The sequence below is a fragment of the Haliotis asinina genome, chromosome 6, assembly GCF_037392515.1.
Source record: "Haliotis asinina isolate JCU_RB_2024 chromosome 6, JCU_Hal_asi_v2, whole genome shotgun sequence".
NCBI classification, from domain to species: domain Eukaryota; kingdom Metazoa; phylum Mollusca; class Gastropoda; order Lepetellida; family Haliotidae; genus Haliotis; species Haliotis asinina.
This window is the reverse complement of record NC_090285.1, coordinates 53,256,683-53,275,286: the sequence shown is the minus strand read 5'-3', so window position 1 is coordinate 53,275,286 and position 18,604 is coordinate 53,256,683. Positions and strand designations below refer to the sequence as shown.

Sequence of the window (18,604 nt, the reverse complement as noted above, 5' to 3'; positions counted from 1 at the left end):
ATTAATTAATCCTACTCAAGTATGGAATGATTTAGCAAACTTAGTTTGTCTCAGCTCCTCAAAGTAAGGATGGGTTCTAGCTGTAGTTGTATTTGGTTTGTATGTTTAAACTGATTTTAAAAATATGTTTATAAAAACTTTATTTATGGGACTAATCTATTAATTACTTTCTAACGTGGGCAACGCAATACTGCTCCGTCTTCTCTCCTATGGGCCTAAAGTGTCAAATAAAACTCAGTTAAATGTCTACTCGTGGTCAGTCAGTTGTTTGTAACAAAATGAACACTAATTGAGAGTTGTGTATTCATTTAAACCCACAGCTGTCACAAGGACGGTGGAAAACCTACATGGTAAACGGTATGCAAATTGATGGCAATGTGTAATCCCCACATTTGACACAATGAGTACCAAACGTGATCAGGAGTACGGGCAACATCCTGTTTGATTGTTACAAGTCGTCATGTAACAGGAAACGTAATCCTCATGAGATGTTATCACGCTGATCAGGGTGTTCCACAGTAATGACCATGATCGATAATGTCACAGGTTGCCGTCTATATAAGAATGACACACTTTGAACAGTTAGAACATCATCACCAGTCATCCAACAAGGTAAGAAAAACTATTTCCAAAATTCACGACTATGTAAACATTCATTTTTTTGCTTTGGCATTGTACAATGCTATACAAGACTGAAAGAAATCTTAATTTACTTGACTGCTGTTGGCACCTTTTGTACCCGAAGTGATTTGGATGTTCTTGGCCATATCGGTCTTGGATGTCCATCTTCAGTAGAACTGGTCGTAGTATTCCGTGCTTATCGTAAGACCCGTAGGGGTCCTGGGGCAGAATAATGCTTCAGCAAGCCATAAAAGGCGACTGACTCAGCTTGTCGTAAGAGGCGACTAACGGGATCGGGTGGTCTGGCTCGCTGACTTGGTTGACACATGTCATCGGTTCCCAATTGCGCAGATCGATGCTCATGTTGTTGATCCCTGGATTGTCTAATCCAGACTCGATTATTTGCAGACCACCGTCATATAGCTGGAATATTGCTGAGTGCGGCGTAAACCTAAACTCACTCACTCACTCATGCTTGTCGTAAAAGACGACTGAACGGGTCGGGTGGTCAGGCGCGCTGACTTTGACCCACATGTTTTCGTATCGATGCTCAAGCTGTTGATCCCTTGATCTTTTGCCTGAGACTCAATTATTTACAGACCTCCGCCACACACCTGGAATATTAATGATTGTGAAATAAAACTTAACTCACTGACTCGAAAATGAGAAATGAACAGTGAGTAAGTTAATATCTAACGTCACATTGGCAATATTTCAGCCATATCGTGACGAGAACACGTTTGATATTGAAATGAAACGTATACATTACAATAACTAAACAATGTACTCAGGACGACATGCTTTACACAAACAGTAATAACGTGGTAAAATATAATAAATGACACCCATTGAAAACGCACTAACACTATTCTAATTTGCCGACTGGCCATCAGGGCATGCTACCGCCTGCAGGCTTTAAAATCTACAGGCCCTGAATGAAATGTGCAGGCCCGTTTTATTAGTCAAACAAATAAAATGAAAATAGGTTACACTGTAACAACTTCACACTGTTTCTACAAAATGAGTTCGTTGGCGCAGAATTTTCCATTCCCATTCAAAGCGTTGAAATACCAATAAGTGAAACTAAAGTTACTGTGTCATGGTGGATCATGGGTGATTCCCGTTCGATATTAAAGAATAAAAATGTTTGAAAGATTCCAATTGAAGAAAATGACAGATAATTTACTAAAGACTACAATTGGTTGCAGATATTTGAAACTTCCAACTCGATACAATAACAACCGGTGCTGACCTCCGGGCCGGCTATTATCTCCAACGCTGCTACCACTACAGTTACAAAAACTGTAACAAAAAAAATACTGCAAAATGTAATACAAACTGTGGTGAATTGTAACAAACGGTGTTTCATTTTTATGAAAATTGCGTCCCAGAAGTGCAATGCATATTGGAGTGCGATAGACATCGTAAGTTATGCCAAAAAACCCATAATGTCATCTGAAAATCAATTTGAAGCAGTTATCATGAGTAAATCTATTTAATGTTGTCTACCACAACCATACAATATGGCGGTAACATTTTACCCCTCGTGGTAGACAAGGCAGTTCAAAGCTAGAGTAGTAGAGAACCATTAATTTTAGAAAACGATTGAGACTCGTGGTGATAGTATCGACTGGCCAAAAGCCGACCACGGTGTCGCTGATAAAGAGGTCTCACCTGTAAGCACACACTGAGAAGAAAATACTCATGAGACAGTGAAACATGATTTAATTGAACGCATGGGTCACAATCATAGATTAAACTGAAGAAGTTCAGTACTTGAGAAGGAAAGCTCTTTATTCTCCAAACGATTTATTCCCGGAGTGACCATTCCCACAGTGGCCCCTGAGTTTTCACGCTTTGGTGACGACCGTTCCCAGAGTGTCACACTGGCCTCTGTTAATATCGATACACCCTCCCTTTAGCGTCATAAGTCATCCCCATGGAGGCTTCCTGTGTGCATACGTAAACAACCTCTGGGGGCATGACTAATGACGCTTTTTTGCAGTGACGATCTTTTCCTAAGAAAATAATCTATAGCTCTGACAACACCTCATACCTAAACGCATTCAACACGGGTAGTCAAAGGTGGATAATTATGAAAATGAAAACAGTAGAAACCAAAAACAAAACTCACCGAGACGGGTGCTCCTTCCAGTGACGCCATGTTTTGATGTGTGAGTTTCAGGACGCGACCGATAAATCACGGAACGGAGCCGAGAAACCTCCGAAGATGGCCGAGCGTGTTTCAAGTGTTACCGACATTGCTTCCGATAGGGGTGTTGTGTTTATGCTATAACCGCTAACTACCGATATCGCTGCAATTGTTTCGCGAGTGGGCTGCGTTTGTTTACATTTGAGATGCAATTCATTCAAATTTGCCGTAATTCCTTCAATTATGGTTACTTAGGGGGCCTGTTTACGCAGAACCTCCCTGATTTAACAGAACTTCAGCCAGTTTGTTGTATCAGTCGGAATTTCACAATTAATGAATGAATTATTGTAAGGATTAAGAGCAAGAATTAAGTGAATGAATAAAAGAAATAGAGAAAAAGAATAAAGGAAAGGAGTACATATGTGAATGAATGCAAGAATAAATGATACACCAGGGCCTTCCCTCCCAAAACTTAAAGAACACAAAAGTATCGCGAGAAAGTGTTAACATCAGCTGTCCTTTTTAAAAAATCTACTTTGAGAAATATTTGTTTACTGTAAAAATTAATTCAGATATCTTATTGCATGTGGGGAATGGGGAATGGAATGGGCATTGAAAAACGCTAATGACACTGTTTCTCACACCCCTCAAAAGCAGAAAGTGTAAAACTGTCACAAAGCGTTCTAAACACAAATTTCTCAAATAATAAGATCAACAAGAAAGAAAGAAGTTATGGAACTGTAACCTTCAAAAACATCACAAGTATCAATGTCGGATCAGATCAGATCGGCGATATGTCACATTTTCCACACACCTCAAATACATCCCAACCATTTGTTTTAGAAAATGAAACTTTTACTATTATTATACTATTATTTTACTATTGCAAACACATTTCACCCAATAGTATATTCCCCTCGTAAGAATTAAAGGTGAATGTGAAAGATGCAATAAGTATAAACACTCAAACACCTACGTGTATCATATCAATGGCGGATCAGAACAGATTGGCGATATTACAATAATTACAATAGCAGATTAACTCTTTGCTTTGATAACTAACAAGTTGTCCCACACTGGTCCCCACCTACTCACACCATACCAAAGGTATTTAACTCGTCCTGTGCTCGCATGCAAATATCACACGACAATGTTGGGGGTAAATGTCAACTTTTAATAAACGCCTATAAAACCATACATTTAAAACACCTCCGACAGATAAAACATGTGAAAACGTTTTACAAAGGGTACATGCTCACACACACTCATAGGTATCACCTGATTACAACTAACAGAAAAGCTGACACTAAAAGTCTTTGACCCGGGTGGGCGGGAGGTTCGCTGTCCGCCAGTTGACGTGAGACTAACACTGCAGACTCAAGTGGGGTCTCGCCTGCTGCTGCACGTGCAGGGACACCCGGGTGTTTCTGCCCACATTCGAAAGCAGCCGAGTTTAACACAAAATAATAGTTCCATTATTTTCCTCCTTAACTCGCCCTGTGCTCGCATGCAAATATCACACGACAATGTTGGGGGTAAATGTCAACGTTTAATTGACGACTATAAAACTATACATTCAAAACACCTCCAAACCCCCCAGCATTGTAACGTTAGCGTCTCATGGTTGCTGCCACAACCAAGGCACGGGCAAACTTAAAATGTGTTTCTGGTTTTAAAATGACGTAGCGTTCATACGCGTTAGACTTCCAGTCTCCATGAAGCTTAATGACAAGTGACGTCACAAACGCCAACCGAGTCAAGGTTTGGACTCGACCATCCTTCCAGAAAGAGAAGAGATGTTTGTCTCGTGGGATACCGGTCTGGATTTCCTGTAGAGCCGTTAGAGCCGAAACAGGGCACAAAGGGGTGTCTGTCATTGAGCAAAGAGGGATCTGCAACACTCTCTGCCCGAACTAAATAGTCTTACTATGACGTATGGTTAGGAGAACCTTTTCATTCTGCCAGGTGACGTCATGAATTCATATGTACTTAGATGAGCCTACACGGACCTTATCGTCTAGCAGTAATGTAGATTTTCTTAGAAAGGTGAAAGAGGCGACAACACAGGCTGCCCAGAAAGCTGTGTCGAAAGGGGTCAGTAGATCCAACTTTTGTCTTATAGTAAGAAATATTTCTGGTGTAATGGGTAGTTTTGGGGTCGGGTGTTTCTCTTTCAGTCTTAGGATACCTTTCTTGACATTAACTAGAGTCCAGTCCTCCAAAGGGTTGGGTAGGCCTGCTTCCAGGTGGATAAGCCGAACTATGTTCAGGTAGTTAGGGATGCTGGTGGTGTTGATCGATCGTGCCAGGAAAGCCGTAAAGCGTGGAATCGTTTGAGGATGGGCAGGTACCGGCGTTAGACTGTAATATAGACAGAACCGCAAGAAGGCCTTTAACATAGAGGTGTAGGTTTTCTTAGTATTTGTTGCGTACGCCGATTGATGATACTGCTTCATCTCTGCATCTAGACGCCGCAAGTCTGCTGCCATTGGTCCTGTAAATAGAGCAACGCTTCAATTGTCATGTGATGAATAATAGAGTCCTTAGTGAAACCTTTTAACCATTTTGCATTTCTTGGTAGATGTAGTCTTTAAAGATTATCGGCAATTGTATTTTTCTCGCCTGGGATGTCCCTCGCAGTCAACTTGAAGTCATATCTGGCTGATAACCAGAATAGTTCTCTAATGAAATGCATTATTGCAGGATTCCTTGATGTACCTTTATTTATACAGAACATAGTCATGGAGTTGTCTGTGTAAGCTACCACGTGTCTACCTGATAACATTGCACCCCACCTCTTTAACGCCACATAGATAGCTGCGAGCTCCTTGACGTTGATGTGTTCTTCGCTGATCGCCGTCATGTCACTTCTCCAGTTTACGTAGAACCAGTCGTCGCCGAAGTAACCTCCGCCATCAAAGTAACGACATCAAAGCCCCTCCTTTTCATCATCCTTGTAATACTGGACGATATCAGGACTTCTTGCAGAGCCAAAAGGCAGTCTTGTGTCAAACATGTACGAGTGATTTGTTTCGTCACTAAATTTCCATTGTAGTCCTAAGGCCTCATAGCAGTCAGGATGAACTGGCACACTTCCATAAGCGTTTTTGAGATCGACTTTCGCCATAAAGCCATTGGGTGTAAGCATTTCCACAGCTTTAACGATACTGTTGTAAGCTATAGAGTTCTTAGTCACGTGCTCATTTACGGACCTCCCGAAAGATCGACTACAGTCAATTATTACCCGCACGTCGTCTTCACCCTTAGACATTGCAGCTAAACTGCTCACAATCGTCGTGGGCCACTTCATTCATAATTTTCTTTTCGACTTTAGCCTGATTGTCAAAGGCTGATTTTGAATTTTGACATGCTACATTTTGCAGGACGGCACTTTTGTTTATGACCCTGAAACCACTAGCGATTCCGTCTAAAATAAAGTCTTTATCATGATCATCTGCTAGTTCCTGTTCCCATACATGAAGGCGCCCTGTGAGAGGGTTAGGATAAAGATTCACATATGACGAGGCTGGTTGTGGCTGTAGGAGTTTCCCGCCGCTGCTTGTTGTGCTGGACCCAGTGTTGTCGAGGCTGGGGCTGGCGCCCGGGGATCCGGATGTCGACACTGGGGATGGGGCCGCGGCACTGGATACACACGTTGGCATACTTAGACCGTGGAAATCTGCAACCACTTGGGTTTTGAAAGTTCAAGCACATGGTATCATTTAGGCTGGCGCCCCTATTGTAATATGTCGATCTGGCTACTCTTTTATCCCTGTTATCCTTCTTATCCAGGTAGTAGAAGACTGTATGAAAGTCAATATCAGACCATCTACATCTACAAACATCATGACAGAGAACACTGTGTGACTCTGAAGATAGTCTCCAACGCACGCTGTATACTCTAGGTATTCTGTTTACTCCTGCGAGTCCAGTTTACCCTCCCTGACGGGTTTTGATAGAATTCTAGCGTTAGAAGATATCCACGGGGGCATTGAAACTTCTTCAGGCTTCAATTTTGAATTTCTGTTCTTTACAATGAGCTGGGATCCTTCTGGGAGATTTACAGCTTCCTCATTTTCATAATGTACCGTATTTGGCCTAGTCACGAAATCTACCATAAATAAGGGTTTCTCACCTGATGTTTTCGCCTCGCGGGTAGCTAATTAGTATGTTGCTGTGTGTGGGGAATGTCTGTGAGTGAGGCAGAACCAAGGGCATCTAGGAGCGAATGCAGCTCCGTGTTAGCGGCTAGGGACCGGGTGGTTGCTTGGTCCGCGGTGTGAACGTCGACAGCAGGGTTTTGTAGATTTAGGTGTATGATTTCGTCCGCGAGTTTTTCTAAGTGTTTTCTCTGCGCCATTTTAAATCCAAGTTCTAAAATACCTGTAGCGATGAGTTGCCAGAGTTGTTGTGGCGACTCAAACTCCTCATCCAGGAGAATGTCTACTGTGTTTTCGTTAAGACCTTTACTTTGTAACCACTGGGTAAAACTCTCGGCCATGGTGCGCTCGCTGTCCGCCAGCTGATGTGAGACTAACACTGCAGACTCAAGTGGGGTCTCGCCTGCTGCTGCACGTGCAGGGACACTCGGGTGTTTCCGCCCACTTCCGAAAGCAGCCGAGTTAAACACAAAATGATAGTTCCATTATTTTCCGCCGTAATATAAATCGCTACAGCTAATTGTACGTCAACACACAGCGATTTTTAATTCATTCTATTCTGGATATTCAAAGGAGCAAGACGTACCGAAGTACGGAGACTAGCCCGGACCCCACCTCCCGCCCTCAATCCCCCACTTACCTCCTCCTCCCCAATAGACTATCATAAGACAGACCATCAATAAATTCGTACTATGCCTCGAGAATCATAACATCCAATACAAATACATTAACAATTGCGGCCGAGGCTTCAAAATTACATTCCCAGACAAACAGGCACTAAATAACACATTCTCACAGACACTTATAGATGGAAAACAAATAAGCTGGCAAACTCCAAGGTGGCAATCACAAGTCCAGGGCGTCATCAAAATCGACTGCTGGGAAACAGAAACAGACATACAACATTACACTGACATAGCCAATAAAATCCCCACCCGACCCCAAATCACCCACAACTATAGAAATTAAATATAACCTAAAAAAAAAGCAGACTGGTTCAAATTCAACACATGCAAACAAATCAACATCAATACCCTCCAAGACCCCGACATCAATGTCTTCAACGAAAACTACACTACTACCATCCTAAATATAACAAATAAATGCACGCCCACTTTTCGTCTCAACCCCCAACAAAAAACAGTCCCCTGGTGGATCATTATTATAATCAACGCCAGAAAGGTAAGAAAAAAGACCCTTAATCAATCCAAAATGACCGTTCCAAATTACCTTTAGCTAATAAACTAAGAAATCAAACCAAAGAATTAATCAGGGCAGCAAAATTCAACCACTGGAAGAAATTCTGCTCCACCTTTAGGCTCTCAAAACAAAACTCTAGGCACATGTGGAATAAATTTAAAGCCGTTAAGGGTGTTTAAAAAACCCATTGCACCTAATTTTCCGGACTTACTCACAAACAAAGCCGGCTAAGGCAAACACGTTTGCTTGCCACTTTTCGGCCACCAGTAGCTCCACCAACTATCCACCCGCCTTCCAAAACACCATTAAAAACACCCAACTTACACACAGAAGCCACCCCACACAGAACTCCCCATAAACAAAACCATCAACATTCACGTACTTACACCCAAAACGCCCCAAAACAAAAACAAAAACAACCAAAAAAAAAAAACCCCAGTCCCTGGTCCAGATACAGTCCCATACACAATACTCAATACACAGCTCCCACCTAACATGGAACACATTAAACTTACCCTCTATCCCAGACACTTAAAAACAGCCAGGGTGGTGCCAATCCTCAAACCAAGGAAACCCAGCTGTGAGCCTGATTCCTATCGCCCCATCTCACTCACCCCTCACCTCTGTGAAACTTTAGAATCAGTAATTAATAACAGGCTCAAATACCTTATCCTATCCTTATGAAAGAGGACCAGAGCGGCTTTACTCCGAACCGATAATATTTAGACCATATTTTACATTTGGAACAAGACGTAAAGGTAGCCCATGCACAAAACCAGTACACTACGGACATTTTGATTGACTTAAGCAAAGCTTTCGACATGGTTTGGCTCAACGGCCTACTACAAAAACTCCAAAACATGCCATACACGGACGCTTTCTAAACTTCATTCACTCCTTCCTTAAATAACCTCCCGCTAGCTCTATAGCTAAGGTCAAGGGCAGCACCTCCAGCCAGCCTCTCGCCAACAAACCAAACAATAAAGTTCTCTCCCCGGCCTCTCCCTACCACCCCTCTCACTCTAACTTTTTATATATAGCTTTACACCCCTCAATTGACATTTTTGGGTAGGTTGGTTTACTGCTTATTCCCACTCGTTATTCATTTATTACCCCCACCTACCCCGTCGGCGACATTGGCCCAGCCAACAGCCTTCGTAAAACCTATAAATCCGTCCGTGTAAGTCAAAACCCTGATACCTCAATTTAAGTGTGAAGTTGTACACCCTTTTTTCAAGAGTAATACTCGTTTCGGACGATTCAGACAATATGGGGAAGGTTTTATTATTTTGGAATATTGGATTATTTGGAATTATTTGTTATGAATGCCAAATGCGACTGTTAAAAATTGCATCATGAACCACAATTAAACGATTTTCATCATGTCAATTAAATTCTCCACGTAACACACACGTATACAAGACGGCATAGGAAAGTTATAATGTTTTTCATATAATAATAGTTGCTAAATACGAGATAGGTTATTCTAACAAGTTTAATTTAGATGAGTAAATAGCTAAAGCAATGTGTATTCTTACATGAATGACTAATAAATAAGGAATTATTTGATTTCGTATTCCACATTTGTAATCCTAACAATCACCTGAAGCACACTGATATGTCAGCGTTTCAAATGACCCTTCAAGATCCGAGTGGATCTTTAGCAACCTATATTTGTTTGCGGTGACGAGCGGGATCGAGTTGTCAGTTTCGCAAACATGGTCGATGCATGTTATGTTGGGCAGATCGATCTTCATGATGCCAATCACAGGTATGGTTTTACACGCTTTTAGCAATATTCAAGTGTTACGAGTGCGTATTTTCTGTAATTTAGTAATAATTATTGTTGGGTGACAGTGTTTGGTGTTTTGAATAGTAGATATTGTGGGTCACATTTCGTTTTAATATCTGGTCAACACTTTTAGCATTCTGGCATTCCGGAATTTATTTGCTCCAAGTTTTCGATGTTCACTTCCGGGATACTGTTTCGTGACCATTCTACATTATCTGCTGTCGCAAAGATCGCTGTGTTTACATTTTGCCATAGCTGTTCCCTCTCACACCAAGACTTTGGTGAGTTTGCTATATTGTATTTTGTGACCCACTGACTTACATTTTGTCTCTCTTGAATTGTACCTGAAATCTGCATTGTTATATTGACTTGTGACTTTGTGTATATTTCTCTCGTCGTATAACAATATAGAATTTGAAAGTTAACAACTTGTCTTTGTTCTGTTTTGCTGGTTTACAAGGAATGAGTCTTAGGCGTGACGCTGGATCGCATTAACTACAAGGCTACCCCATCGCATATGTATTCAAATACGTATTTCCTAGTGGATTATACAGTCAACGTAGTTGGCAGTTATTCCTGTCCTACAACTGCGTTTGTTTTCAAGACGCGGTTCCACTATACAGCAAGGAGAGGTACATGCATACTTATCTTACCTCACACATACAGTGTCCCCAGAAATTATTGAGAAAATCTTTGTTTTTTTTCTAATGATGCTAAGATTGGAAAAAGGGCTTTCACTATGCACTAAACATACTAAATAAGGGAGACAACTCTTGAAGCTTAGAAGGCAGCGCATTACGTCAAGAGTTATCTCCCTTGTCTGAGCAGACGGCTTCCTGTGTTGACATGGCAGAATTTACAGCAAGAGAGAAAACAAAGCTCATTCTAGATGATTTTGAAAGGGGTGAGGCTGATGCTAAAGTGTTAGCTTGTAGACATGGTATTCCTCTGTCTACACTATACAGAACTTTGAAGAATATTCAAACAGGAACCGGGATAGAGCACAAAGCAGGGGCAGGTCGGCCTAGGAAATTCAGTGTTATGGATCGCCGAAGACTTGGGCAGATTGTGAGTAGGGGCAAATTGAAAAGTGTTGAGAACATCAGAAATGAAATGATTAGCAGAGGAAGTCCTCAGGTATGCAATGAAACAGTTAGGCAGGAATTACAGAGACTTAATTTGTTTGAAAAAACGTGGAATTCCCTCGCCGTGGATGAAAGATGCACAAAAGGAAAAACGTTTAAACTGGTGTCGGGCTCATGAAAATCAAGATTGGGATAATGTTTTCTTTTCGGATGAAAGATCTGTTTGGCTTTTCCCTAATTGTGTGAAAATTTGGACCAAAGATACTGTCAAACCTATCTACCAGCGACCAAAACATAGCCCGAAGTTTCACATGTGGGGTGGCATATCGGCTCGCGGAGTGACGTGTTTTCACGGGAAACTTGACAAAAGAAAGATACGTTGACATTCTACATGGTCACCTTCTTCCGACAGCACAAACATTGTATGAAGATGATTGGATTTTCCAGCATGATAATGACCCAAAACACACTGCGCGCTACACAAAACAGTGGTTGTCGGGCGACAATGTTCATGTTTTAGACTGGCCCAGTTACAGCCCAGACCTAAACCCAATTGAGAATGTGTGGGGAGTCATGAACGACAGAATAAACCAAAAGGGACTGAGAAATATTGAAGATATGAAGGCCGAGGTGGTCCAATATTGGGATACCCTGTCGCACGATTACCTACAAACTTTGATGGGTAGTGTGCCTAGGCGTATTCAGGCATGCATTGCTGAGCGAGGAGGTCTAACAAAGTACTAAAACAAGACTGAGACTGTAAAAGGATGATGTTTTAACATGTTTATGTAAGTAAAACGCCAGAAGTTAATAAACGTAATGAGTTACATGACGCAACATGATTCTCAATAATTTCTGGGAATACTATAAATGTCGCTGTCTGATTGGCTGAGCACTCTTCTATTACCCCGTGTGCAATGCAAGCTAGCATTGCAATACAGCTCGCTGCCAATACTTCGTGGTAGTGCTTCTTTATCTCGAATAACATTGAATCACGCATTATGCACGGAAATTCCCGATGTTTTACGAATGCAAATCAATGGAAGGGAGATAACTACTTCTTTTTCTTGTGTCGCCCGCCACATATCGTCCGTAAGTAGTCTTGAACAATGCACAGGGTAGAACAAACTGTATTTTCTTAAAATAGGTTGCGGTACGTCTATCATGACAGTGCGCTTCAAATGAATATTTACCCTTTACTACGTTTAGAGAAATTACTCACGTCACTACCCGTGAAACTGAAAAACTGTTAAAAGGTGTATGGTGAGGTGAGAAGAGGTATAACCTAGCTTTCGCTGTAACTGCAACTTCCATATACAATGTATGCCTACCTGGCCAAGTGATTGGTCGATGTTACAGTACTGACCCACTATGGTACCATGCCACAGTTTAACAAATCTAATACAATGCACTACATTTGGGCTGTTTTATATTTCTGTCAACAATTTCAGATGCGTTTTCTACTATTGGTTGTTGTGGCGCTGACTGTGACGGACGTGTCAGGCGAGAGGTGGTGGAATGGAGTTAAGAAAGGGTGGCGCACGTTATGGGAAAAAGAAAAAGGAAGAATATTAAACAACGGTACCTTCCACGATAGAATGCCTCTATGGATTAGTAATGTACGTTATCAAATCGTGTAGAGAGAAATAAGGGGTCTTATCAGTACCGAGTAAGATTGTCCTTCGAATAAGGTTTTTCGACTGATAAAACCTAGTATTTCCCGAGACACGATGTGATAAGGCAATTATCTAACCGAATTGCTTTACCAAATCAGAATTTCATCCTCAGCTGTTGTGGCGAAAATTAAAGCTTCCTTGTTGCCATGTTGACACCAGCTGATCGACTGATCTCAATGCAGCGCACGCCACTGAAGGCTTGGCGATGCCGAGGCGTTTCGGGACTTTTGTACTCCCTGCTCGCCGATCGTGACTGATGTACATGCTATATTATCAGAATAACGTGAATCTATCAAAATTCGACATTCTCACATGAGGCTGGATAATGGCGCGTGTATTACCAGGAAGGGAAGCAGGCGGGCAGGTAATCTGGACGAATACACTGGGTTGCTACAGTTAGATTGGCGATCAAGCACCTGACCGTGGCGTGACATCAATACCGCTACTGTTTAACATGTGTCTCGTGGAGCGATTTAGTCCGGCAAGACACCATCACGATAGAATTCGCAGGAGGAAACTGAACCTTTCAATATTCAGACGTCAAACTGTTTCAAATAGAATATTCTGGAGGGCGTTCCCATATATGCAAATTGGGGTCCATTGTCAGGTCATGGCTCATCTAACACTTGTCAAGCAGCAGTCAGCAAGCCTGATCCTATTAGTCGCCTATTACGACCATCGAATATGCTGGATCGTCACCGGTTTTAACTATGTTGTGGTACACGCGTCAAAGAAATGTGTCACGTGCAATACTTTCAATGCTTACAGGCTACTTGACATAAAAATATACTCATGGAAAAATTTAAGGGAACGCATGAAATAGTTGTGACTTTTAATCTTTGAATCAGTAAGAGAAAAGTTCATACAGATGAAAACGCTTATGTCAAGTGATGAAATCAATATCGGGTGTGTCCCCTATGTCTCTGGAGGACTGCTTGGCATCGTCGTGGCATGCTGCGAATGAGTGTACTGATGGTACCACTCGGAATTCTACACCATTCTTCCTGGAGAGTAACGAAAAGTTCATCCAGATTGTTGAGCTGAACACGTCTGTCCCGAACATTGCGGCCAAGAACAGCCCAAAGATGTTCGATGGGGTTAAGGCAAGGACTTTTAGCCGGCCATTGCAACACCCGGACACCTTCAGCCCTCAGTCTGTCCCGACAAACGAGTGATGTGAGGGCGGGCATTGTCATGCTGGAACTCGAACTTTCGACCTGCTGTACGCGCAAAGGGGATCACAATCGGGTTCAAGAGCTCGTCACGATATCGTACACCTGTTATCCTGCCATCAACACGCACAAGATTTGTTTTGTGGTTAAAGGGTAAACCCGTCTCACACCATAACAGAGCCCCCTCCATAACGATCATGCTGTTTGATGGTGCAGGCACTGTGACGTTCCCCAACGCGTCTCCAAACTCGAATTCGACCGTCATTATGGTCAAGTGTGCGCTTGCTCTCATCACTAAACACGGTGTTTCTCCACTGAAGTACGGTTCCTCCTCCACGGTTCCGTGCCCACTGCAGTCTCAAGCGCTTGTGTTGCGCAGTCATGTTGATTCCAACCAATGGACGGCGGCTTTTTAGACCAGCCGATTTAAGACGATTACGCACTGTACGTGAACAAATTCTGACGTTGTTCTTCGCCTGATTTCCGTATTGATTTTGGAGGAGGATTTGAACCTGTCTCGCAGAGCAATAAGTCGTAGGGTCTGGTCATCCCGTGGGGTGTTTTTTTTTCTCGACCAGGCCTCATTTTGACGTCACCAGTCGCTATATAGAGATTCCGAAGTCTTTATATCACGCTAATAGACTTGTGAAAAGTTGTTGCAACCTGTCCTAATGAGCTTCCAGCATTAACCATGCCAGTTGCCTCTCATTTCTGTGCCAAAGTTAAGTACTGTCTCGTCATGTTAACAATGTTTGTAACCGTTGTGTTTGACAGTGCACATACTTTTGACAGTGCACATACATGTAACGTGTAAATCTAAGCGCATGTAACTTCAGGAGCATGGAAAGCATTATGGTGCGTTTGAGTGAACTGCTCCTTATGAAAACGATAATACACGGCGCTGAAGTTGGTAAACAGAAATTTTGAATTGCCCTAAGAAACATGCGTTCCCTTAATTTTTTCCATGAGTATATATTGTTTATAAGCCCCCTCTAACTATTCCATTGCACAATTTTTGGAGATCAATCCAAACCATTTAAGACAAGGCACGTTATTTTGATTCATTCTTGAATCGCAGATCAGGATGATAACTGATTGTTTCCATATGCACCAGGCTTGAAGTTACTCAATTCTGGACGAAGTATTGATGACGTTGACCAGAACGGCGATGGTGTCCTCACTAGATCCGAACTGCAGCAACACATGGATGAACGTGATGTGGATGAATTGATGGACATGCTAGATGAAGACGGTAGGTTTACTTTTATACGAAATATAATTTCCCAGAAATTACCGAAAAAGTTGCTTCGGCAAAAATCTAATGCATGTATATAAACTATAGACGTTTTGGCGAAATGAATATGTTGAGCCATGGTTCTCTTACAGTCTAAGTGTATTTTCAGTACTTTGCAAGATGATCACTGGATTGTCTGGTCCAGACTCGATTATTGACAGACCGCCGCCATATAGCTGTAATATTGCTGAGTGCGGCGTAAAACTAAACTCACTCACTCACTCACTCACTCACTTTGCAAGACCCCTTGCCCTGTAATACACGACTGAATGCGCCTGGGTACACTACACTAAGTTTGTAGGAAATCGTGTGACAGCGTATCCCAATACTCGATCACTTTTGTTCAAATCCTCAATATTCCCAGAAATTATTGAGAACATTTTTGCTTCACAAAACTGATTATGGCATTTAATAATAGGCGTTGCTTTATGGTATTATGTATTATCATAGCGAGGGACACGACAAATGGGTATCACAAGTTGTGTCCATGTTGGGAATAGAACCAGAACGAAAGCTTTAACCGTGCGCCAGGCGACTCGATCGCCCCTAAAGGGAAAGCAGCTGTGAAAATTATATGAATGGATGTGTGAAAATCATGATGTATTCATGAAAGGATTGATGGATTCGTAGGTCATTCAGCCTAAAGCAATTCGGTTCCACTTTTGCATTTAGCCTTTTGGAAAATGAATACTAACATAGAACTAAGATTATTCCGATAGTATTTTTGTGGCCACCGCGACAGCAACATATTACAGGGCGTTTGAAATATCCACATCGTATATAACGTCCACAGTCTTTGCTCTAGCAATTGATCATGTTAGTTCGTTCTTGGGATACAGGAATCAGCTGTAATGGTTTGATTTTAGGAATACTGAACAGGTTAGCTGATCACAAAAGCTTGCCAACCTCCACCCCGCCAGTAGGGGAAACACGGGAGCATGGGTACGGTTCTTACTGATATACCTTTCTTGTGAAAACGAAGAACAAATATGTGTTGTTCAACGACGCACAAAGCGATATTCTAACTATCTGACAGCAGTCTGGACCAGAGAATCAAATGATCAATAGTATTAACATCGGGCTACGTAACTGGGATACGGTGACATGTGTCAGCCAGGTCAGTGATCTAGACCACCCGATCCCGTTTGTATCTCACAACAAGCATGAATTGCTGAAGATCTTCAAGGTCGTAGTGTAGTAACTAGTTTGATTGACTAGTATCAAGCCCGGGCTTTCATCTATCAAATCAATCCATACAGAAACATGTAGTCTCAGCGCTACCCGTGTGTTTTTAAATTTACTATGCAGTGTTTCTATCTCTTCATTCTCCAAAACAAGAATCTGATTATACAAAATGCGAAGTGTTAGGGTTAAAAAATGCCGTCACAAAAGGAGTAAGAAATCCCCTCGGAACCAGCAAAATATAACACTGAGAAGTCTGATATTTTCAATAACTGTATTCGGCAAAAGCAAAGGCAAGATTCACAAGAAAGGTTTCATGTACAATACAACCGAGCCAAATCTAAATTAATGGGTTGCTATATAATGTCAACTCACGGATGTCTTGGTGCGAGAGTGAGAAACAGCTATGCAGAATGTAACACATCGAGCGGTCAGGCAGCGGCTCTCTAGATCAAGCGTTGACGGAGATGCTGACAGATATGTACTCCAGTAATCAGTGTGCATTTCCATGTCGACCACACGGCAAGTAGCCTTTATATATAGTCAGTATTTCCTGAAAGCTCGTGCACTTACGATCATAACCATCAACGCAGAATCTTCTCGGCCAGCCTCCCGGAAGTCAAAAGTTAATAATCAAAACACGTAGTCAAGGGGAGGTAACTCTAAAGAACTACCACAAAGTCTTCCCGATAAAATACCAATACTACTGAACATTTATGACACGGAACGTGACCCATAATAATTATTACTTAACCAATAATACAATTTACAGAAAATACACTTTCGTAACAGTGGTTACCTTGTAACCTAGTGGTATCCTAGTGGTTAAAGCGTTAGCTCGTCATGTCGAAGGCCCTGGTTCGATTCCCCGAATGGGTTTAATGTGTGAAGCCCATCTCTGGTGTGTTCCGCCGTGATTTTGCTGGAATATTGTTAAAAGCGGCGTAAACCATGCTCACCCACTCAGTTATGCATTGAATGTTTTTAGAACTATTGTGTTGTTTTTGCCATTATGACTTTGAGACTTAAGTATATCCATATTCCTTTTATCACCTATGTTACATGATCTGCCCATGTACATATTTACCATGTGTGATAATTGTGCAGGTGAGGAAGAGGTGAAGCGTGACGTTCTGGAAAGGTACGCACAAGAAGCACTCGTCAATACAAGCCATTGATACCAGCGAAGGTATGTGATTATGTAATGCGCTTATTGCTTATGACGCATAAAGAATTAGAACTGAACCTTAGACTAGTGTTTGGTTTTGCAAAACACTACATGTATTGTTATTTCACAAGTTCTAATCTTAACATACATCAATACATACTACCCATCAAAAGTTTAGATTCATAAGTGTAAATGTAGCCTACTTCAGTCATTTGTTCTAAATTAGATTTTGTAATTTTTTCCATACTGTTTACAAGTACTGTTTACCCATGGACTGATGTGTCGACAAATTCATAACGTTGAAGAGAGTATTGTCGTGGGCGAATTCTTAGCAACAAGTTACATCAAAACCCAGCTGTTCACATGCACGATATTTACCCATCCTTTTCAGAAATGTGGTGCATGAGTCTCACACAATTAATCTACATGTGGTTTGCATTTGGTTCCTTCAGGCTAGTGGAGAATACATAACACATAGTGAATGTTATAAGTGAGTCTAAACATTTGATGAGTAGTATATGTGTGCAATGTTGAAAGAGTTTTACTACTAATAATATACACTGGTGATCCAATTGTGTTTTCTGTTGTAGGTACCGAAATGGATGGACGTATGCAGAATGTAATCAGAAAGTAGATTTTAATAAAAGTGGCGTCACTTCAATTGATATCACTTCAGCCTGTCTTTTGTGTAAATAATTGTGCTCGTCCCCCTCCCCCAACAGAAAAAATAATATTAATAATAAAAATATAATATGAAATTATTAAACTAGTTTGAGGCTGCATACAATAGTTACTATTTTATGAAAATTGTGATAATGCTGGGTGCTTCCTTTAGGATAGTTATTAACTTACCCCTTTCACACACAGTGTCCTGACTGATGATCTGTTTTGCTTTTTTATGTCCATTGCCATGAACGTTAGACGATGATCACAGTTCACAAAAGTATGTTTTAAGGCTTTTCTTAATTTGTGCATGGCCATTTGTCATGCAAACGGGAACAGCTTAGACAATATTGTCTTACGTTCAATATGTTCGTTTGCTGAATGGAATTTAAATGTCCCAAATCCACACATCCACTCAGAAAAGATTTTCTTAAGTGAA

General features: G+C 41.5%; 1 protein-coding gene across 2 annotated transcripts; it reads left to right on the top strand.

The window, feature by feature from the left end:
- Positions 1-555: 555 nt before the first annotated feature.
- LOC137286118 (uncharacterized) lies at positions 556-18,167 on the top strand. 2 transcript variants are annotated; one of them, XM_067817779.1, is made up of 6 exons: positions 585-612; positions 10,386-10,557; positions 12,462-12,591; positions 14,973-15,110; positions 17,442-17,523; positions 18,093-18,167. In XM_067817779.1, exons 3-5 carry the CDS (start codon positions 12,462-12,464, stop codon positions 17,510-17,512), a joined length of 339 nt encoding a protein of 112 aa, XP_067673880.1. In that variant the 5' UTR covers positions 585-612; positions 10,386-10,557; the 3' UTR covers positions 17,513-17,523; positions 18,093-18,167. The 2 variants fall into 2 exon arrangements, with proteins under 2 accessions (XP_067673879.1, XP_067673880.1); XM_067817778.1 differs by lacking the exon at positions 10,386-10,557 and having other exon boundaries at positions 556-612.
- The last annotated feature ends 437 nt before the right edge of the window (positions 18,168-18,604 follow it).